This window comes from Dendrobates tinctorius, unplaced genomic scaffold (assembly GCF_039654945.1).
Source record: "Dendrobates tinctorius isolate UK_male_01 unplaced genomic scaffold, ASM3965494v1 ptg000102l, whole genome shotgun sequence".
NCBI classification, from domain to species: Eukaryota; Metazoa; Chordata; class Amphibia; order Anura; family Dendrobatidae; genus Dendrobates; species Dendrobates tinctorius.
The window spans coordinates 5,063,007-5,086,312 of NW_027361770.1; the positions used below are offsets into that span (position 1 = coordinate 5,063,007).

At 42.4% G+C, this 23,306-nt stretch overlaps 1 protein-coding gene across 7 annotated transcripts in view; it reads left to right on the top strand.

Moving 5' to 3' along the window:
- SLC12A7 (solute carrier family 12 member 7) overlaps nucleotides 1-23,306 on the top strand; it is a 745,935-nt gene that overhangs the window by 166,706 nt on the left and 555,923 nt on the right. For all 7 annotated transcript variants that reach the window (XM_073587687.1, XM_073587689.1, XM_073587686.1 and 4 more), the window contains exon 2: nucleotides 17,221-17,312. In XM_073587687.1, the coding sequence (XP_073443788.1) occupies nucleotides 17,221-17,312 (92 nt within the window). The remainder of the gene's footprint in view (nucleotides 1-17,220; nucleotides 17,313-23,306) is intronic.

Here is a 23,306-nt window from a genome sequence, read left to right on the forward strand (position 1 = left end):
TATATATATATATATATGTGTGTGTGTGTGTGTGTGTGTGTGTGTGTGTGTGTATATATATATATATATATATATATATATATAATGTAACTTAGACTTTCAGCGCTTTGATCACAGTTAGAAAGCATTGCAGTGCAGGAACATTGCTATGCTTTGCAACTGCCAGTGCTGCACTGACATAAGTTACCGTAGTTAGATCATGCACAACGTATGATCTAACTAACTTGCTAGATCATGGTAACCCAGATGTCATCATGACTACATTGTGTCACCAAGGCCACGATTGGGTCGCTGCGATGACGTCGCAGGGGGCGCCCATTGGAGGAAAGAGGGGGCAGCCTACCTCTGTCTGCCTTACAAATAATGTGATTGATATCAATCGCAGCATGTAGAGGGTTAATTTGCTGGAAGCAGTGAGGGCACCTCAACTGGCAGCAATGCCAGGTGTTAGCTGTCCAAGGTCTGTAAGTGCATATGGATACGTTCAAGGATGTGAAGGGGTTAAAGATGACATTTCCTTTTATATTTTAGTCAACAAAAAAAAAATATATAATATAGTGTGTATATATTTATTTATTTATTGCATTTTAACCCCTTAGTGGCAGAGCCAATTTTGGTAATGACCACTGTCACTTTATGAGGTCATAATAGCTCTGGAACGCTTCAACTTATCTCACTGATTCTAAAATTGTTTTTTCGTTACATATTGTACTTCATGTTAGTTGTGAAATTTATGCAATAGAACTTGCATTTATTTATGAAAACAATGGAAATTTGGCAAAAATTTTGAAAACTTTGCAATTTTCAAACTTTTAATTTTTTTACCCTTAAATCAGAGAGTAGTGTCACACAAAATAGTTAATAAATAACATTTCTCAATGTCAACTTTACATTAGCACAATTTTGGAAACATAATTTTTTTTGTTTTGTTAGGATGCTAAGTGTTAAAAGTTGACCAGCGATTTTTTTTGTTTTTCCAACAAAATTTACAAAACCATTTTTTTAGGGACCACCTCACATTTGAAGTGAGCTGGCAGGTCAATATAACAGAAAATACCCAAAAGTGACACCATTCTAAAAACTGCATCCCTCAAGGTGCGCAAAACCACATTCTAGAAGTTTATCAACCAATCAGCTGCTTCACGGGAACTAAAGCAATGTGGAAGGAAAAAATTAACATTTTACTTTTTTCACAAAAAATTTATTTTGGAACCCAACTTTATTATTTTCACAAGGGTTTCATGAGACCATGGACATCAAAATTTGTAGTGCAATTTCTCCTGAGTACGCCGATACCCTGTATGTTGGAGAAAGCCACTGTTTGGGCGCATGGCAGGGCTCAGAAGTGAGGGAGCATCGTTTGACTTTCTAAACGTAAAATTAGCTGGAATCAATGGTTGGCGCCATGTCTCGTTTGGAGACCCCCTGATGTACCTCAGAAGTCGGACCCACCCAAATTCTAACTCCACCCCTAACTCTAATTCCAACTATAACCTTATCCAGAACCCTAGCCCCAACCCTAACTCTAGCCCTAGCCCAACCCTAACCTTAATGGAAAAATGGAAATAATTACTTTTTTTAATTACTTTTACCTAACTAACGGGGTTTGATTTACCATTTTTTTATTTTGATCACTGTGATATGGTCTATCACAGTGATCAAAATGAACCAATAGGAAAAATTTCCTGTTGTTAACGGGTGCAAGCCAGCAGATCTTGGCGGGTGCACTGCGCATGTGCCCGCCATTTTCTTCCCGGAAGAAGACAACGGGAGACAGGACTGGGAGATGCAGGAGGGTCCAGGGGCACCAGAGGTATCGGGGGGTTTGAAGGACCCTATTTCTTTTTCCTCTGATATGCTATATCATATCAGAGGAGAAATAAATAAATAGGAAGTCAGAGGGTTTTTTTGCGGTCTCCGTTATTCCATCAATAACTATGGTCACAACGCTGGGGTCGGTAAAAACCGACCCAAATAATGTTATCTGGACCCCGAAGAGTTTCCAGCATTGGGGAGCACTATAACCTTATTTCTCAGCGCTAAGGAATAAGTACTGTTATGAATGAGTCACTGAGAAGGAAAAACAAAAACAAGCTAAGCCACAGAAAACCAGAGAGGTTGGTAACTAAGCGGATTGCAGACCCCTGATCCTATCCACACAACTAGCAGTAGCCGTGGAGCGTACCTACGATGATCCTAGACGCCTCGTCACAGCCGGAGAACTAAATAAGCCTAAAGCAAGAAAAGGGGAAATCTAAACTGCCCCAAAGCAGACCCCAAAGCAATAGACAGCCCCCAAACATGTATTGTCGGTGAGACAAGGTGAGACAAGATGAAAACACAAACACAGATAGAAAAATAGGCTGAGCAAACGATGGGGCCCACACTAACTAGAAAGGACAGGAAAGGAAAGATTCTGTCTGCAATCACGCACAAAACCCTGCCAAAAAAGTCCAACATTTTCTGATATCAAAAACCCTGAAGTCGCTAGACTTCAATTCCCTATATCAGCACTCTGGTATATTCTGAAGACAGAGCAAAAAGAGACCAATCTGATCAGGGACAAAAAGCAAACTGGCATTAACAGAGACATAAGAATGGAAATTCAGCACAGCCCCAGCAGGGGCTGGCTGACCACAAAAACTGAGTAAACCAGACCAAATCTCATGTGAAAAAATAGCAGAGCACACTTAGCTTGAGAAGGCAGGAACAGAACTGGAAACCAGAACCTCAAGGCAGGAAAAAATACCAGCACAAAATTAGGGAGTCGGCTGTCTTAAATCCAGTCAGAGACTCCTGATGTCCACTCACAGTCCTCCTCCTCAGGTGGCAGGTCTCTGCCATTTAGATCAGCTTCATTACCTATTGTCACCACTAGAGGGAGCCCGGATGGAGAACTCACGACTCCTCTGTCAACACAGCCAGCTCCACCACCCTCACCAGAAGCCAGAGGTAAACCAGAAAATGAGTTCACAACAAAGTACCCTTAACTGCCCCCATTAAAAGGCGTATTGGCGGTCGTTACAAAAAGGAAAATGGGCCGACGAAAAAGTTTTGGCATCCTGCGTATTTAGTACCTATCAGCACCCCCTTTAAAAGTATCACAGCTTGTAAACATTTTTTGTAGCCAGCCAAGAGCCTTTCAATTCTTGATTGAGGGATTTTCATCCATTCTTTCTTGGAAAATTTTTCCAGTTCTGAGAGATACCTGGGTCGTCTTGCATGCACTGCTATTTTGAGATCTAGCCATAGATTTTAATGATGTTCAGATCAGGGGACTGTGAGGACCATTTTAAAACCTTTAAGATTGCGCCTCTTGAGGTAGTCTATTGTGGATTTTTTTAAATGTGTGTTTAGGATCATTTGCATTTGTTGATGCCATCCTCTTCGACTTTAGCTTTTTTACAGATTTGATTATTGTGGCCAAACAGTTCTATTTTATCCTCATCGGTCCACACGACTTGTTTCCAAAATGCATCAGGATTGTTTAGATGTTCTCTTGCATACTTCTGTGTCCTCACCATAAGATTAAGAATCAGGAGAGGTTTTCTTCCGATGACTCGTTTTATGAAGGCTTTATTTGTGCAAGTGTCTCTGAACAGCAGAACAATGTACCACCACTCCTGAGTCTGAAAAATCTTTATGAATGTCTTTTGCAGTTAAGCGGGATTTCTGTTCTGTCTTGCTAATCTTACTAGCAGCTCTCACTGAAATTTTGCTTGCTCTTCCAGACCTTATCTTGACCTCCACTGTTTCTGTTAACTGCTATTTGTTAATTTCATATGAACTGAGGAAAAGGCAACTTGAAAAGGCTTTGCTAAATTCTTATCACCTTCTGCTTTGTGGGCCTCCATGATTTTCATTTTGCGAGTGCTAGGCCAGTGGTTCAGAGGAACCTATGGTTGCTGTTTTTTTTTTTTTTTTGGCACAAGGTTACAGGAAGCTGATGATAGTGAACAAGCCATAACCCTAACAGGCTACTTAAGGTCTGAAACTTTGGTCTAAGTTATCTGAGCACACAAATGTCTAAGGGTGCACACACGTTTGCATTAGCACATTTTCATTTATGTATTTTTAAAATGGAAAAAAATGACTAGTTTTTTTTGCCTAAAATACAAAGGAAATGTGTAATCTTTAACTTTAGGCCTTTTAGAAATTATTTTATCTTCAACTTGCTTAATTGTTCACAATAACAGTAATTTTGACCAGGGGTGCCGAAACTTCTTTATGCCACTGTATGTGTGTAAGTATATATATTATATCATATTATATCTCTGGCATTTTGTTTTTGTACAGAAAAAGACCAAAGTTTGCTGCCCCCTTTTTTTTTTTGGTAGAAAATACAAATAGAACATGCAGATTTTCAGCTTTTCACTGCACTGGCAAGGAATATTCATTTCTCTTATAGCGCGCACAGTTTCAGCCGCCGGCTTCCAGGAGCCATTGGGATATCACGGTTACCCACTCATTAAGGTAATAAATATTCACCTCCACTCCCATAGGTGAGAGAGTTGAATATTCATTACCTTAGGCTAGTTTCACACTAGCGTTCGTGGGAGCAGCGCAGGGCCGCCACTAAGCCCCGCCCCCAGCCGCGCCCCCTCCTGTCAGTTCCTCCTCTGATCGCATGAGGCTGCATGCGATCAGCGTATCCTATATTTAGCGTTGGATACACTGATCGTGCGCTGACCATTCGCTGGTCTGATTTTGCTGGTGCTGCGTCCTTTTGGCGCTGTGCCCAGAGCACAAAAATGCAACGCAGCAGAGCACAAAAATGCAACATACCAGGAATTGGATGAGGAGCCATGCAGACAGGGATGGGGTAAGGCTCTATACATAGGATAGTGATGAGAAACCATGCATGCAGTGATGGGGATAAGAGCCATGCATACCAGGACAGGGATGAGGAGTTATGCAGACAAGGATGGGGATAAGTAGCCAGCATACCAGGATAGGGATGAGGAGCCATGCAGACAAGGATAGGGATAAGGAGCCATGTAGACAAGGATGGGGATAAGGAGCCATGCATACCAGAATAGGGATTAGGAGGCAATGCATACCCGGCTTATACTCGTCAATCAGTTTTCCCAGTTTTTCGTGTCAAATTTAGATGCCTCGGCTTATACTCGGGTCAGCTTATACACTAGTATATACAGTATTTATTTTTTTTAATGTGAGGCCTTTATACTGTATGGAGCAGTATGTGAGAACATTATACAGTATGAAACACTTTGGAGCCATTTTATATTATGGAGCATCACATGGGGCCATTATACAGTATGGAGCATTGTGTGGGGCCATTATACAGTATGGAGCATCATGTGGGGCCTTTATACAGTATGGAGCACTATGCGAGGCCATTATACAGTATGGAGTACTATGTGGGGCCACTTTATAGTATGGAGAATTATATGGGGCCATGATACTGTATGGAGCACTATGTGAGGCTGTGATGGATTGCACAGGGGAAGGGGGATGTCGACTTCGCTCACCTTAGGAGAAGGGAGAGAAGGACCCAGCAGGAATCGGCTCTCTGGCGCCACCACTTGCCCCTGGTCAGTCAGTAAAATAGTACGGTATTCTGCCACCAGTTCCTCATTCGACATAAGCCCCATCTCACAACAGGCTTATATCGGGTCAGAAACTAACCCGGTAGCGTTAAATTGACCAACTGAGCGTGCGGACATGGGGATTCGTATAATGAGATAAAAGAGCAGTCCAAGATTAATTTTAAATTTAATTGCCGAAAAGGCGCACTAGAAATGTACAGGTATAATATTTACAAGAACAATATACAGGTATACAGTCAGGAGAGTAGTACAAGGATAGGGTATAGATAGGTTGCAAATACCATGTTGTGGAACATGTGACCACAGGGAGGCGCTGATGGATCACAGGTTCAAATCTTAATTACGTGGTTCCCTTGGCCTCGACAGATAACGGGTCCTCCTGCCAGTAGAAAACTAAGTCCAAAATGAGGGGCTGCCTTATATCTCCTAGGCTGATCCCTCCCCCACACTACTGCCACCACTGGGCTGGGCTGCCTCCCTCCTCCCATGTCTGAGAATATGATTTTCTGTCCAGAATCGTGGATGACCCAAAACTTTCTGCCCGAAGCTCTGAATGGGTCAGTGCTGCCACTGGATTCCGCTGGATTTTATCTGCGCATAGAGACTAAATATGCCTACGGTATGTAATTCCTGTTAGCTATGCTTTATAACACAATTCCGCAGAGTGCTACAGATGGCTGCCGAGCACCGGAATATGGGGGAAGGAACGCCGATTCGGATTATGTGCTTGGCTAGTCTCAGAGATATTGCATTCTGTTATTATCGGTCATTTTCCGTATTCAATACCTCAGAGCCTTGCTGTGCCTTGTTGTGCCACGGTATCTCCATGTTCTTGCATCCGACAAAAGGAAGCCTGCTAGCTGTAGTTGCAGAAGATTTCACACCCATGTGTTAAGAGCTTCAAAAAGCTTCTTTGTGGCGTTTTAATTGAAAGGAAACATTGCCTGGCTTTTTATGGCCTTGGGTAATGCATGCCAAGGGAGGGGGCAGATTCCAGGTGTGGACAGAGATGTCCTGAACCTATAATCCAAAATGGATTCTCCCTCGTCCCTCACAGAGGCCATTATACTTTATGGAGATTTTTGTGGAGCCATTTTACTGTATGGAGGACTTTATGTGCCCGTTATACTGTATGGAGGGATGTGTGGGGATTATAGTTGGAGAATCATACTGTGATGGGGTCAACATTCTTTGAGGGAACTGAAGGAGGGGGTACAGTAGGGTCATCATACATTGTGTGTGGAGGAGTTCACTGTGGGGGTATCATACTGTGTTTGAGAGCACTTTTGTTTGCATCATACTTTATCTGTTTTATTCAGGTTTTTTTAATCCTTTATTACATATGTAAATTAGGCCATTGGGCCATATGCTTTTTACTGCTGTTAGATAACATATTATATTATTTCACTATAATTTCAAAAGTTAATCGTTTTATTTGATAAGAAAAAACTTCCTCAATTGTAGACATTTTTTTCCAAATTTCAATTTTTATTGAAAGGTTAAATAGTTTTCAATCACAAAAATACAAAAAAAAATAACTAGGACAATATCAGCATCAAGATATCATAGAATAGAAGTATAATGTCCAATAAGACATCAAGTTATAGGAAGAAAAAGGAGGGGAAGGAAACATTTAAGGCCATTAGTATTACAATTATGAAGTTACTAAAATCCAGTGGAGACCATATAGTGCAGTCAGGCGCAAACCAATGTGGAGCACAATCCGGACAGAGAACAAACACATCGGAGAAAAGGGTGGGTCACATCAGTCTTATGTAAGATGGTAGGCATCGGATTCCTAGTATTCAATCCAGTCTCTCCAAGTCTCTCAGTATCTATCACAGTCAGTGGGGGATTGGGCAATCAAATGTTCCATCCAATTTAGAAGGGCTATTTCACAGAACCACTTCTCCAGAGTAGGTGGAGTAGTATTTTTCCAGTGACGAGGAAATATATCCTTAGCAGCCTGTATAAGGTACAGTAGCTTATAAAAGACCTTTTATATCTGGTGAAACTAGTTGGGATGATAAAGAGCAAAAGAGATTCAGGAGAGTCTGGCACAGAGAGGCTAGTCATTTTTTTTAGTAGTCTGAATCACCTGAGTCCAGAAACCTCTTATTTATGGAACAGCGCCACCAAATGTGTGTCATTGTCCCCTCTTCCACTCCACATCTATAGCATCTATCTGATACTGCGGGAAGCCACTTATGAAGTAATACGGGAACCCGGTACCAACTGGAGATGATCTTAAAGGAGGTCTTTTGAGCTTTAGTTGCAATTTACGTTTTGTGAGCAAACTGAAAACATTTAGCCCATTGTGAGTTTTCAACAGATTTGCCCAGTTCTCTTTCCTATGCATTGCAATAGGATGATCAAACAGTTGTAGTATGGGCTGTTAGGTGTTTATAGAGCAATGAGATGGAGTGCAAGCGTAGAGATAACGACAGGCACATATTTTCAAAATTTGTAAGATCCCTATTGAGCTATCTTTTCTAACATGGGAATAGAAATGTTGTAACTGTCTATAGTGATATTCGGCTCTTGGAGGGATAGAGCAGTCCAGAAATATCAGAGGGGTATTAAAGATGCGTTTGTACATGAGCAAAGTGAAGAGGGTGATATTTACTTCTACCCAGAAATCGATTGAAAGGTAGCCCTGGTAAAAAGGTGGGATTCTCTCTCTGAGATTGGGTATAACGGGCCCTGTGGGTCAATTAGAGAGATCTTATTGTCTCAATGTAGGAATAGGATTGTACAGTATGTTCTGTAGGATTTTTGAGAGGATTTAAGGGTTGAGGAATGTGGATTCCAGGGGAGTGTACTTAATGCCCTTGGACATATATTTTATGCTATATGAACCCAAAGCTTCCCATGTTGATGGTGAAAATAATCGGGTATTCTGGCATGGACTGCCACCATGTAGTATTTTCTACAATCCGGAAGACCGTGCGGCCTCCCATCTGTTTAGACCTGACTAATATATCACCCCAATTACATGGACAACCAGTCAACCAGATGAATTTGAAAAAGATAAGGCAGTCTAGGTAAAATATTCATTTTTAATATATTTACTCTGCCGAACCATGAGAAATCCTTCACAGTCCATGAATAAAGGAACTTATGGACTTGACGAAGTAAGGGTTTGTAATTGAGGTCAAACAGTCGAGAAAGATCACTATGTATGCGTATTACTAAGTATTTTATACCCTGTGATAGCCAAGAAAAAGGAAAATTTGATTGGATGATGGCGTGAGAGATAGTTGGCAATGAAACATTGAGAACCTGAGATTTTGAAATTGGAAACTTGTTCACACTATAGGCAAAGACAGGAGCGCAATAGGGTCTTATCCGGGCACACTTATAAGAAATATTAAGATTTATACTCACCCTTTCCAGGAGAGAGTTAGGCACATAGGATCAGTATGTCAGCTTGCTGCACATCCAACGGTCCACAACACTGAGACCGCCACATGAAAACTTTTAGGATAAATTTCTTGGATTTACGTGCGCTGCCAGACAGATTTCATATCCAATAAACAGGTTGATGAATTAACCCTTTTATTCCCAACGCGTTTCGAAGTTCATAGTACTTCTTCCTCAGGGGATGACTTGATATGTCATCCCCTGAGGAAGAAGTACTATGAACTTCGAAACGCGTTGGGAATAAAAGGGTTAATTCATCAACCTGTTTATTGGATATGAAATCTGTCTGGCAGCGCATGTAAATCCAAGAAATTTATCCTAAAAGTTTTTATTTTGAAATTGGAGCATTGATAGATGGAATTGACGTACAGTCATGGCCAAAAGTATTGACACCCCTGCAATTCTGTCAGATAATACTCAGTTTCTTCCTGAAAATGATTGCAAACACAAATTCTTTGGTATTATTATCTTCATTTAATTTGTCTTAAATGAAAAAACACAAAAAGAATTGTCCTAAAGCCAAATTGGATACAATTCCACACCAAACATAACAAAGAGGGTGGACAAAAGTATTGGCACTGTTCAAAAAATCATGTGATGCTTCTCTAATTTGTGTAATTAACAGCACCTATAACTTACCTGTGGCACCTAACAGGTGTTGGCAATAACTAAATCACACTTGCAGCCAGTTAACATGGATTAAAGTTGACTCAACCTCTGTCCTGTGTCCTTGTGTGTACCACATTGAGCATGGAGAAAAGAAAGAAGACCAAAGAACTGTCTGAGAACTTGAGAAACCAAATTGTGAGGAAGCATGAGCAATCTCAAGGCTACAAGTCCATCTCCAAAGACCTGAATGTTCCTGTGTCTACCGTGCGCAGTGTCATCAAGAAGTTTAAAGCCCATGGCACTGTGGCTAACCTCCCTAGATGTGGCCGGAAAAGAAAAATTGACAAGAGATTTCAACGCAAGATTGTGCGGATGTTGGATAAAGAACCTCAACTAACATCCAAACAAGTTCAAGCTGCCCTGCAGTCCGATGGTACAACAGTGTCAACCCGTACTATCCGTCGGCGTCTGAATGAAAAGGGACTGTATGGTAGGAGACCCAGGAAGACCCCACTTCTTACCCCGAGACATAAAAAAGCCAGGCTGGAGTTTGCCAAAACTTACCTGAAAAAGCCTAAAACATTTTGGAAGAATGTTCTCTGGTCAGATGAGACAAAAGTAGAGCTTTTAGGGCAAAAGCATCAACATAGAGTTTACAGGAGAAAAAAGAGGCATTCAAAGAAAAGTACACGGTCCCTACAGTCAAACATGGCGGAGGTTCCCTGATGTTTTGGGGTTGCTTTGCTGCCTCTGGCACTGGACTGCATGACTGTGTGCATGGCATTATGAAGTCAGAAGACTACCAACAAATTTTGCAGCATAATTTAGAGCCCAGTGTGAGAAAGCTGGGTCTACCTCAGAGGTCATGGGTCTTCCAGCAGGACAATAACCCAAAACACACTTCAAAAAGCACTAGAAAATGGTTTGAGAGAAAGCACTGGAGACTTCTAAGGTGGCCAGCAATGAGTCCAGACCTGAATCTCATATAACACCTGTGGAGAGATCTAAAAATGGCAGTTTGGAGAAGGCATCCTTCAAATATCAGGGACCTGGAGCAGTTTGCCAAAGAAGAATGGTCTAAAATTCCAGCAGAGCATTGTAAGAAACTCATTGATGGTTACCGGAAGCGGTTGGTCGCAGTTATTTTGGCTAAAGGTTGTGCAATCAAGTATTAGGCTGAGGGTGCCAATACTTTTGTCCGTCCATTTTTGGAGTTTTGTGTGAAATGATCAATGTTTTGCTTTTTGCTTCATTCTCTTTTGTGTTTTTTTCATTTAAGACAAATTAAATGAAGATAATAATACCTAAGAATTTGTGTTTGCAATCATTTTCAGGAAGAAACTGAATATTATCTGACAGAATTGCAGGGGTGTCAATACTTTTGGCCATGACTGTATGTGGGCTTGTAATGTATAGAAGGACATCATCTGCAAAGGCGGAGCATATATATTTCCTTTGCCCTATAGTGATACCTTTAATAAAAGGGGTTATCACGAATAGAGGATAGCAAATGTTCCATCATGAGGATATACAGGAGAGGGGAGAAAGGGCACCCCTATCTTGTTCCATTAGAGATTGTGAATGATGGGGACAGGGCTCCATTTATCTTTAATCTCACTGTAGGGTTACAATAGAGGGCCATTATTTTATATATAAACCGTTCTCCTATATTGAGTTTTTTGAGGGCGTAATGGATGGCTGACCATGATATTCTGTCAAACTCTTTTTCAGTGTCAAGTGACCTTATTGAAAGAGGTATGTTTCTTGTTTGAGCATAGTGAATGATATCAATGAATTTTAGTGTGTTATTGCAGGCCTCTCTACCGACCAGGATCCCAACTTGATCCAAATTAATATGATTAGAGAGTGTGGCTGGAGTCTTATTTGCCAATATTTTTCCGTTTATTTTTAAGTCGACATTCAGCAAAGAAATAGGCCTGTAATTTGAGCAAAGCAGTGGGTCCCTACCAGATTTAGGGAGTATTATGATATGGGCCTCTGTAGATTGGGAGGGAAATGGATTAATGTTGGTAGCATGGTTGAGCAATGCTAATATAAGGGGGGACAGAAGAGGAAGGAATGTCTTGTAAAATTTAACAGTGAACCCGTCCGGTCTAGGACTTTTTCCGCTCGCCAATGATTGGACCGTTGAGGATAACTCAGAATCTGAAAGGGGTTCGTCCATCAAGGATGCTGAAGATGTATCTTCAGAAAAAGGCGCAGCATTTTCAGGTGGGGATGTATTGTCCGGGGGGTCATCTAAGTTATATAGGTTAGTATAATCTATTCTATTATTTCTAAACACTGTTTTTTGGTGATTGCTTTGTATCTCCGTTCATACTGCACCCACACACACAAGTGATACACCATTTGGAAGGAAAACTTGCCTCCTTCAGCAAGAAAAGAGCCAAACAAACCACACATTCATGCTTTTATCACTAAATACAGTTTAAACATTCATTTTCATAAACCTACAGAAAGACACAATGACCTGCAGGTGGCACCTCAACCGGAAGACATTTTTTGGCCTCTACTTATCAAACCAATGTATTGTATTACCAATCTACATATATAAATACCTGTCTGTGTTCATCATCTCATGAAATATATTTACATTTGACCAGCTTGCTTTTTCTGAAATTGCCTGCACCCCCGACAACCAATGTGCGAAAATATTGCACGGGCCAAGCTAGTATTTATGAAATTGTGTGAAGATCTCTTCTGTTATGTGTAAAATATGGCCTGCAGCATTTTTTATTTTGGAAATATGGTTTTGGGTTTGCTGAGCTTTCAGTCCTCTAGCTAACATACGGCCACATTTATTACCTAATTCATAGAATTTGCTAAGACAAACTTGAAGTGAACGTCTATGAGCTAGATTTAATAGTTTCTTAGCTTCTAGTCAAGAAGAATAATTCTCTTGAGTGTTGACGGGGCAAGAGCCTGTTTATGAGCAAGTTCTAGAGTCTCCACCTTACGAATGGCTAGTGTGATCTTCTCTATCACGTTTCAGTCGAGAGCCAATGTCTTATGAAGACACCCCTTAGCACACACTTCAAAGCTTCCCATTTTATTATGAGAGAGGAGGCATCCGATTCATGGTCCCACCCAAAATGTGATATGGTATTGGCCACATCATGAGTGCAAACCGGATCCAGAAGTAGGGATTCGTTCAATTTCCGTGTCCATCCTGACCTTTAAAGTGAAGGCACAACAAGAGAACAAAACACAGGAGAGTGATCAGACCATAACATAGTTCCTATGTCAGTCTCTGGAAGCCATGACAAAGCATGATGTTGCCCCAGAATCTAGTCAATTCTGCTATATGAGTCTTGAGGAGGAGAATAGAAAGGGTAATCCTTGACAGATGGCTGTGTGAGCCTCCATACATCACAGAGTAAAAGTTTGGGAAGTGCGTGTTTTACTCATTTAATAGTCGGGTATGTTAAAGATGCTTTCCCTTTTCCCTTTATCTAAGGTAGGGTCTAATGTCAGATAAAAATCACCGCATAGGATAAGTGTTCCTTTGACAATCGGTACCACTTTATCTATCAAATCTATGAGAAATTGGGTCTGACCTTGATTAGGAGCATATGTATTAATAATGGTGAAAATTCTATCTCCTATTATTATAATAGATATCATATATCTAGCATTGGGATCATTGACAATGTTGATTATCTCATGTGTTAAGGTTTTGTGAATAAGAATGGCTATGATTTTGCTTTTGCAAGGGTATTGTTGCAAAGATACCAATGTTTGTAACATTTATTTTTACAGATGGGGGTGTAGTGTTTCTTAAAATGGGTCTCCTGTAGACAGGCAATCTGTACCTTTTCCTTATGAAGAAGTGTAAGAATGTTGGCCCTCTTCGCCGGTACGTTCAGCCCCCTCACGTTGAAGGAGGCAAGTTTGTGTCGCCATTGCCTTAATGCCCCACGTGGTCCGACACCCTCCACACTACCCTGGAAACCAAAGGAAAGGGATTGTTGACAACAATGTTATATCTCAGAGATTGTTGTGGGAAGTAGACCGGGTAAGGAAAGATTTTTTTAAAAAAATACTGTGGTGAAAGTTTCACGGTCATGGTTATAACTAACCAAACTATGTAGAACCAAGCTGGATAAAGTCCCATACCGCTCGGTAGAGTCCCTATGAGGGGAAAGTGATAGCCAGGATTCACAAAAGAGGGAGGTACGCTCCCACGTGATAAACAATTTTTGACTATACCTGACCAACTGGCTAGGCAGAACTTTCAAAAATATAACTCATTCATTTCTGAGAACTGTAATTAGAATATTAATTTGAACTCCAGGGTTATCAGCATATGAAATAGCTAAGGCAATAATAAGTAGGCCCTAGCTTTGTGTTTTCCAGCATACAGGCACTTACTAACAATTATCACACAGGCATAATAGTATTCATATTGTGTATACATAATAATATTCATATTATATAGGACACAGGTTATATTTAAAGCTTGAATATTTCAATCCGGGTCTCTTGGGGAGATCTGTTCACTGGTTTTGGCTTCTGTGGTTGTCTGGAGGATCTTTATGGAAGCGCATCAGGAAGAGAGTCCTCTATCTGACCGATGGCATGGTCCATTGTCTGTAATCAGAAGAGAGAGAAACTGCAGCCATTGAGGAAGCGATATATGAGGGAGACCGAAAATTTGGCAAGTCCTTTGGTGAACAGAGACAAATTGAATGTCCTTTACATCTAACAAATAGAGCAAATGGAAATCACCAGTGATAGGGAAGCTCCCGTTCCCTACGAATGTCTGAGAGGTTTTAAAGCAGATCTCATAGATAATGTCCTTCAGGATAGGTCAGGTAGAATCAGTAGTTGCCAACCTTTATAGATGGTTGCAGGGCTGTCTCTTGCTTTTAATAAGATCTCTTCTTTAGTGTTATAATAATGAATTCTGCAGATTACGTCCCTGTGTTTATTAAGGTCTGAGTCCATGGGGTGAAGAGGTCTGTGTGCTCTGTCCAATTCAATTATTGATGAAGAAGGAGCTCCCAGTATTTTGTTAAATAGCTGATTCAGGGTGGTTGATAAATCTTATGCTTAGGCTGACTCTGGAAGACCCCTGATTCTCAGGTTGTTGCGTCTTCCCCAATTTTCCTGATAGACCATATGCTATTGAAGGTTTACCATATGTGCAGCTTTTTAGATGTATTGTGTCCTGGAGAGTGGAGATTTCTGATGACTATTTTATCGTAGTTTGTAACAGAGTGTCCACTCTAGATGTCAAAGTAGTTACTTCTGATTGAAGTTTGGCAAACTTCTGTTTACATTCATCCACAATATATTTTGCAAAGGATGACATGTCCTCTTTGGTTGGAATAGAATTCAATAGCGGTTGAATGTCGGCCAATGTTACTAAACTGCTGCTTCTTTCCCCAGGCGGCGTCGATTGTAGTGATGACCCGATGGGTGTTGCAGTGGACAGCCGGGTGCAGGAATTATTATTGCTCCAATTTAGTGCACAATATCTGTTGAAACCCTATGGGCAGTTCTGGGATTGACCATGTAACCCCTGTTCAGATTCCTCACATGTAACTGACAAGGCCCTGCATGGGCTGCACAGTAATATCCTATATTCTGTCCTATTGTTGAATCTCCAGCTGGGGACCAGATTGGAATACAGTAGACCCCACTGATGTTATAATATTTGGCACTTGAGAAGTATTCATTTCTCCGCCAGGAGCTGCTAAATCAAAGTCTGTGTCAAGGTTATCAGATGCCCTGAGAGGGAGAGATTTTATTCCATTCTGTATTTGAGCATTAGGATCTGTTATTATGTGCCCCTTTCTGTCCTGTGAGTTACACTGGCTGCCCTCTAAAGCCAGCACCTGCAGAGGGGGGCTGGGTTTTCACTGAACTCCACATGTCTTCTTATCTGCACTGTGGAGAGAGGGGGCGGAGCATGTTGATTTTACAGGAAGTCCCTGACGGGGCTTCCCTTTGCCTGTCTGTGACTGGTGAGCAGTGTTATCCCCATCGATCTTAAGGCCCCGTCACACACAACGAGATCGCTAGCGAGATCGCTGATTTTGTGATGCCACAGCGATCTCACTAGCGATATCACTGTGTGTGACACGCATCAGCGACCGGCCCCCCCGCCGGGTATCGCTGATCGTGCAGGATCGTCCTGGGCCATTATTTGATCGTTGGTCTCCCGCTGGCCAGCACGCATCGCTGCATGTGGCAGCGGGAGAGCAACAATCAGCGACGCTGGGAGCTGGTATCCAACGTAAACAGCGGGTAACCAAGAGCCGGGCGGCTCTTAGATACCTGCTATTTACCTTGGATACCAGCGTGCACGCTGGTTTCTAGGGTAAACAGCGGGTATCTAAGAGCCGCGCGGCTCTTAGTTACCCGCGCGGCTCTTAGTTACCCGCGCGGCTCTTAGTTACCCGCTGTTTACCTTGGATACCAGCTTGCTCGCTGGTCCTGATGGCTGGTGAGTCTGTCTATGTTACAGCTCACCAGCGATCAGCTAACTATGTCCCAGCGATCCCATCCACGTCGGATCGTTGGTGGGATCACTGGGACATTGAAGCGTGTAACGGGGCCCTAACACCAAACTAGCAATTATTACATATCTAATGGACAGGCAATTCTTTTTGGATGGGATCGCTGGGACATAGTTAGCTGATCGTTGGTGAGCTGTCACATAGACAGACCCACCAGCGATCAGGACCAGCATGCACACTGGTTTCCAGGGTAAACAGCGGGCATCTAAGAGCCGCGCGGCTCTTAGATACCTGCTGTTTACATTGGATACCAGCTTGCTCGCTGGTCCTGATCGCTGGTGGGTCTGTCTGTGACAGCTCACCAGCGATCAGCTAACTATGTCCCAGCGATCCCATCCACGTCGGATCGTTGGTGGGATCGCTGGGACATTGATGTGTGTATCGGGGCCTTTAGTGAGATAGTGAATCTCAGGTGTTTGGCCGGGTGAGGGGGGAGTTTGAATAGTTTTACTGGCCTGTATCTCCTGTGTCGCTGAGAGTTTAGCTGTCTCATGTGCGTGAGGTGCTTCTGAGTAGACAATCCTTGATGTTTCCTTGAGAGACTGAGGAGGAAAGATGAGCTTTGGATGAGCTTTTCTTGGTTTTGCCCAAACTTTGTGCCAGTTGGACAGCTTTTTAAGATCTTGGAGTGGAGGAGCTCTGCACCACATGTCTACAGTGCTCCATGGCTGGCCACACCCCCTCCCCCCCATACACATTTTTTTTTTTTTTAAAGGGAATCTGTCACCTATTTTTTCACATATAAGATGCAGCCACCGCCATCAGGGGCGTATCTAAAGCATTCTGTAATGCTGTAGATAACCCCAATGTAACCTGAAAGATAAGAAAAACAAGTTAGATTATACTCACCTGGGGGGGGGGCGGTCCGGTCCGATGGGTGTTGCGGTCCGTCGCCTCCTATCTTCTAGCAATGACATCCAGTTCCTTCTGTCACGGCTCCTGTGCAGGCGTACTGCTCTGCCCTGTAAATAAGTGGGTTTTGGATTACAGTTTTGGGCACTGGGTCTCAAGGTTCGCCATCACAGTTTTATACCATGCAAATGTATTGAAAGTTTTCTTTGTTTATTCTATAGGTGATGGAAATCCTAGAGAAAACAGCCCCTTCATTCATAATGAAATGGACAACGACACAATATATGATGGAAAAAACATGGCGCTTTTTGAGGTACTTTACTGGTACTCTAATTTCATCAGTATTCTAATATGTGTATTATATATTAACTCTTTGATTACATGCACAGCATATATATACGGCACGGTCACTAAGGGAGTTAACCATCTGTCATATAGATTTGGTGCTGTGATATCATGGACAGACTTGGCACAAGTAACTTTGTCTTGCAGACTCCAGAGAAATACGAATACCCTATATCTCCTGTACAGGGATCTAGTTTTACAGTAGGACACAAAGGAATGGCTGCTGTCCAGAAGTAGGAATGGTTTCCAAGCAGGGTCAGAGCAGAGAGGTGACGTCAAGGATAAAATCAGGACGGGAAAGAATTTTTGGGGGGTCAAAACAAGAATACACTTAGCAAACCAGGAGGAGGAGATGCACACCTAGCCAGAAAACACTAATTTATATCTTGCAGCTTCCAGCAGCAAGCTTGAAGCTTTAGTAGTGTGTGGTGCTCTCCATTTGGCTGGAACAAGGGAGCTGTTAACTTCAGCTGAGAGCGCACACAGGATGTCACTACAGGTCCCAGCCATTCTAACCTTAGTGGATGGACAGAGCCTCCATCCAGTGCTTCTGGTTTTCACATTTCTATCACAAGCACCACCCGCAGAGTTAATACGGCGGCGCCTGGCAAAAGAAGCAAAGTCGCAGTAGCAGATTTTGGTGATATGACAATACCCCACTCTTATGAGGGGCCTCTAGACCCTTAGAACCAGGCTTATAAGGAAGACGAAGAGGAAACTTCCTGATCAGTTTTTTGGCTTTGATATTACTTGCCTGGACCCCCAGATCGCTCTTCTAAGCTATAACCCCTCCAATGACCAAGGTATTCTACAGACCCTGTTACTATGCGAGAATCCATGATTCTTTGCATTTCATACTCTAAATTTCCTAGAACAGGAGGAGGAGGATTTCTGACCATAACCGAGGAATTATATGGCTTTAGGAGGGACTTATGAAATACATTGGGTGTCTTAAAAGATAGAATAAGTTTCAGGCGAGAGGCTGCAGGGTTAATTACCTTGATTATCTCATGAGGACCAATATATCTGGGACCCAGCTTTGCAGAAGGAATCTTAAGCTGTACATTTTTCACGGAAACCATAACTCCAAAGGTTAGGCCTTTAGAACGTTTCTTATTCGCATCTGAGGTCTGACCAACCTGTCCCCTTTTCAAGTTCTCTCTGTCTTAAGATTTTTCAACCTCTGGACTGTCCATCACAGTGGTTGAAAATGAACCAAAATGAGGTTGCAATCCAATATCACAGAAAAATGGAGTAGTTTTAATGGATTCTTGATATTGATTATTAATTACAAATTCATCTAACTGCAGATGTTCCATCCAGTTAGACTAATGATCACACAAATAATACAGAAGGTATTGCTCGAGTGTTTGATGAGAACATTTTGTTTGACCATTGTTCTTTGGGTGGTATGCAAAAGAAAGACAACTATTGATCTTTTTACAGAATGCCCTCCAAGGTTTGAGAGAGGTGAATATTCATTTCTCTTAAGTAGCGGCAACATGACTTCCTGCAGCAGCAGGAAGCTGGTGGCTGATGCTGTGCGCGCTACTGAAGAGCAATGAATACTCACTGCTCTCTGTGCACACAGTCCCGGCGTGCACAGCAGTGAGTATTCCGGCAGCTGTGCTCTGCTTGTGAGCAGCACATGACGTCCCTGCCATGCACTGTTTTCAAGCATAAAGCAACTGCTGGCGTCGGAACAAGAGGCTGCGAGGGAGCGCCGGGAAAGTAAATGTAATGGTTTGTTTTTTATTTTAATGTTTTCTGATGGGCCATGCATACCAGGATGGTGGTGGGGCCCAATCATACCAGAATAGGAATGGGGCCATGTATACTAGGACAAGATGGGAGTCCTGCATACCATGATAGGTATGGGGCCATGCATACTAGGACGAGATTGGTGCACTGCATACCAGGATACGGATGGGGGCCATGCATACTAGGATGAGATTAGGGCCCTGCATACCAGGATAGGGATGGGGCCATGCATACTAGTATGAGATGGAGGCCCTGCGCTCCAGGATAGTGATGGGGCCGTTCATACTAGGACGAGATGGGGCCCTGCAAATCAGGATAGGGATGGGGCCATGCATACTAGGATAGGGATGAGAGGGACCATTCCTACCTGGATAGGGATGAGGGGGCCACGCATATCAGGATAGGGATGATGGATCCATGCGTACTAAGATAGGTAGGAGGGGTCATATATACCAGGATAGGGGATATTAAGTACAGAATTGGCGACACAATTTATGGCAGATTCCTCAGCTGAAATCGTGAGGTTTGCAGCTAGAAATTACGTGTCTTCTAACTCGGCGCGTCAAGCCATCTGGTTTAAAGCGTGGTAGGGGGACAGCCATTCAAAAAACAAACTCTGCTCCATCCCATTCTCAGGCACACGTCTTCGGTCCAGTGCTACATGACATTTTAAAGAGGGCCTCTGATGACAAGAAAAGGTTCCCCGAAAAAAAGTCTAAAACCTACCACTCCTTTCGTAGGCCTCATCAGTCCCACTGGCAAGACTATAAAGGAAAGGGTAAGGAGGGACGGTGGAGTTCCCCAAGGGGGGGGCAGAGGTAGATTCACCAAGTTTTCTTCCGGCCCACTGGGGAGATCTTGATGCCTGGAAGATAGGAGGGGGACTGCAGTTTTTTCTGGAAAGGTGGCAAACCATTACGAACAATCGGATCCTATGAGCTACAAGGGGCGGGTTCAGGATAGACTTCTTCCATCTCCATCCTCAATAGTCTTGCACCCCCAGTCCCTCCAGTCTCCGCTTCAAAAAGACTCTGGGGGATGTCAGGAACCTCTTAAAATTAGGGACAGTCAATACAGTACCCATTTCAGAGATAGGTCAGGGTCACTACGCCTTCCTTTTCTCCATAAAAAAAAGCCTTGGGGCAAATATTGTACCATTATAAATCTAAAACCCTTAAATCAATGGGACAGGTCCAAAAAATTAAAAATGGAGCCAGTAAGATCAAGAATTCAGTTGATAGGGAAAGAGTCCACCATGTGCACATTAGATCTAAGAGATGCATACTACCAGGTGCCATTCCACCCCAACCACCATCCATTTCTGAGGTTTGTTCTGGAACATCTTGGAACAATCCACCATTTCCAGTTCACATGTCTACCATTCTGCCTTTCCTCAGCACCTAGTAACTTCACAAGGGTAATGACTGAGGTGGCGGCTTTCCTAAGGAAGAAGGGGATTATTGTAGTTCCATACCTGGACCACATACTCCTAGTAGCAGACTCAATAATCTTCCTCATTCAGAAGCTTGCCCAGACTATCAAAATACTAGAGGACCTAGGATGGCGCATCAACTGGGAAAAATCCAAATTGCTACCAGGTACTCAAAGTGTTCTTAGGAGTCCTCCTCAATTCTCATCGCAGGATGTCTTCCCTGCCACTCATAAAGCAGTAGGAAATCAAGGACAAGTTTTGGGCGTTGCAGAGAAAGAGGATAGTCTTTATCAGATATGCTATAAGAGTTCTAGGCCTGGTGACATCCTGCATTCCAAGTGTACGCTGGAGTCAATGTAACTCAAGGCAGCTACAAGGAGCAATACTATCAGTCTGGAACAGACATCCATCTGGCCTAGAGGAAAATGAGAATTTCGGCAACCCTAAGAAATTCGCTCTCATGGTGGACATCCGGGAAGAAACTCGTGGAAGGAGTACCTTGGATCCTTTCTCCCTTTATGCTTGTTACCACAGAGGCAAGCCAGAAAGGATGGGGAGCAGTAGTGAAAAGACAGTACCTGCAGGGTACATGGTCCCCAGAAGACCAAAGGATATCGTCCGACTATGGAGAGTTAAAGGCAGTAGAGGAGACACTGCAGCAGTGCTGAGACAGGGTCAGAGATCGTCATGTGAAGTTTTTTTCAGACAACATCACGGCGGTTTCCTTCCTGTATCGCCAAGGAGGTCTGAGAGGCCAACTCCTGCAGGCCTTAGCAGAACAAATATTCTAGTGGGCAGAAAGAAACATTCTTTTTATCTTAGCAGTTCACTTAAAGGGCTCCGAAAACAGAGTAGCAGACGTTTTCAGCAGAGAAAAATTGTGGTCCTCCGAATGGGAGCTGAATCCAGAAGTGTTTCACCAGCTATCCCAGAGATGGGGGTTCCACATATAGATCTGTTTGCAATCTGGAAAAATGCAAAAGTATCAAGGTTTTTCTCCATAGGCCCAAGGGACAATCCAGAAGTGGTCTATGACCTATCTCAAACTTGAGCAGCAGAACTTCTTTATGCATTTCCTATTATACCAAGGTTCCTGAGGAAGATCCAGTAAGATCAAACCACGGGAATACTGGTGGCCCCCTTCTGGCCAAAAAGAAGTTGGTTTCCAGTGTTACACCACATGGCACTGGAAAGTCCAGTTCCCCTTCCGGACAGTTATGACCTGCTGTCCAAGGGTTCCATTTGGCATCCAGACTCGTGCTTTCTACACCTGACAGCTTGGATCCTGAAAGGCAGGTCTTGAGCTCCAAAGGTCTATCTGACAAGGTAATAACAACTATGCAGGGAAGCAGAAAGCCAGCAATTTATTCCAAGGTGTGGAGACGCAGCATTGTATCTTAATTAACCAGACAACTCTTTTTACCAAGCCAGGAAGAATAAGCTGTTATCTATATGTTGACTGTTGAATTTTAGGCATTTCTTTCTGGCTGGTCAAGAAAACAAACTTTTGTTTGTGTAAGACTGTAATATTGACTTGTAAGCTGATAGTTCATATAAAATATTGTGCTCTTATCCTTGATAGTTTGGTGACTTTGAAAACAGAGGAGGAAAAGTTGTGCAAATACATTAAATATTCCAAGTAATGATACTTGATCTCGTCTATATTCTTACCCTTTATGTAAATACTGGATGAAGGACACTTGTTAAGTATAAAACTAAAGCATAGCACGTTAAAAGTGCAGATCTCTGCCCTTAGTGCCTTTCTGGTCTTCCCTCTAGCAGAACGTCCGTGGGGTTGCAAGGTTTACATGAGCCATTACTAGGTTTAGACCCACAATCAGAAATACTGTTCTACCATGGGACCTAAACTTTGTGCTAGGGACCCTATGCAGGCCTCCCTTTGAAGCCAAGAAAGAAGCGAATATTAACTTTATCTCCATGAAGACTGCATTTTTGGTGGCAGACACCTCTGCAAAATGGCATTGTCTGTAAGAGATCCTTTTCTACAGATTCTTGACCGTTTAATATTTAGGCTTGACCCTTCCTTCCTGCCAAAGGTAGTATCAAAGGCAAATTTGAACCAATAGATCGTTCTCAGGCAGGAAGGTAGTTATAAAAAATATTCCTTTATTTCTTTTCGTTAAAAGATCATGTTACAGGTAGTGGATACCCCAGTGGATGGTAAAAACCAACGCGTTTCAACTCGAGTCTTAATCATGGATTACAAATTCTGACAAAATGTGGTATTTTAAAAGTCTCCAGACAAGATTGATCATGCAGTACAAGTAAAATAATACCGCCAAAATAATTGTTTTTGCTGTATCAACACATATTTAACTGTTTAGAAACAGATGTGTATAGTCCTCTTATATATTCTTTTAATGTATTCTCTTTTTGGTATTGCATGTAAAGTAAATAATTTTGAGAGGGGGTTTTTTTGTGGGTTTTTTTTTTTTCTTTTGTGTGGGTTTTTTTTTTTTCCTCTTTCTCTTTTTAACTTGTCTTCAACCTGGAGGTTAGGTGTGGATAATTGGATACATCAATTAAACATGCTAATGAGGGCATTGCCTACCACCTCCTCACTCTTGTCTGAAGACTTTTAAAATGTCACATTTTGTCAGAATTTGTAATCCATGATTAAGACTCTTGAATTGAAACGTGTTGGATTTTTTTCCATCCACTGGGGTATCCACTACCTGTAACATGTTGTTTTAACGAAAAGAAATAAAGGAATATTTTTTATAACTACCTTCTTGCCTGAGATCGCTG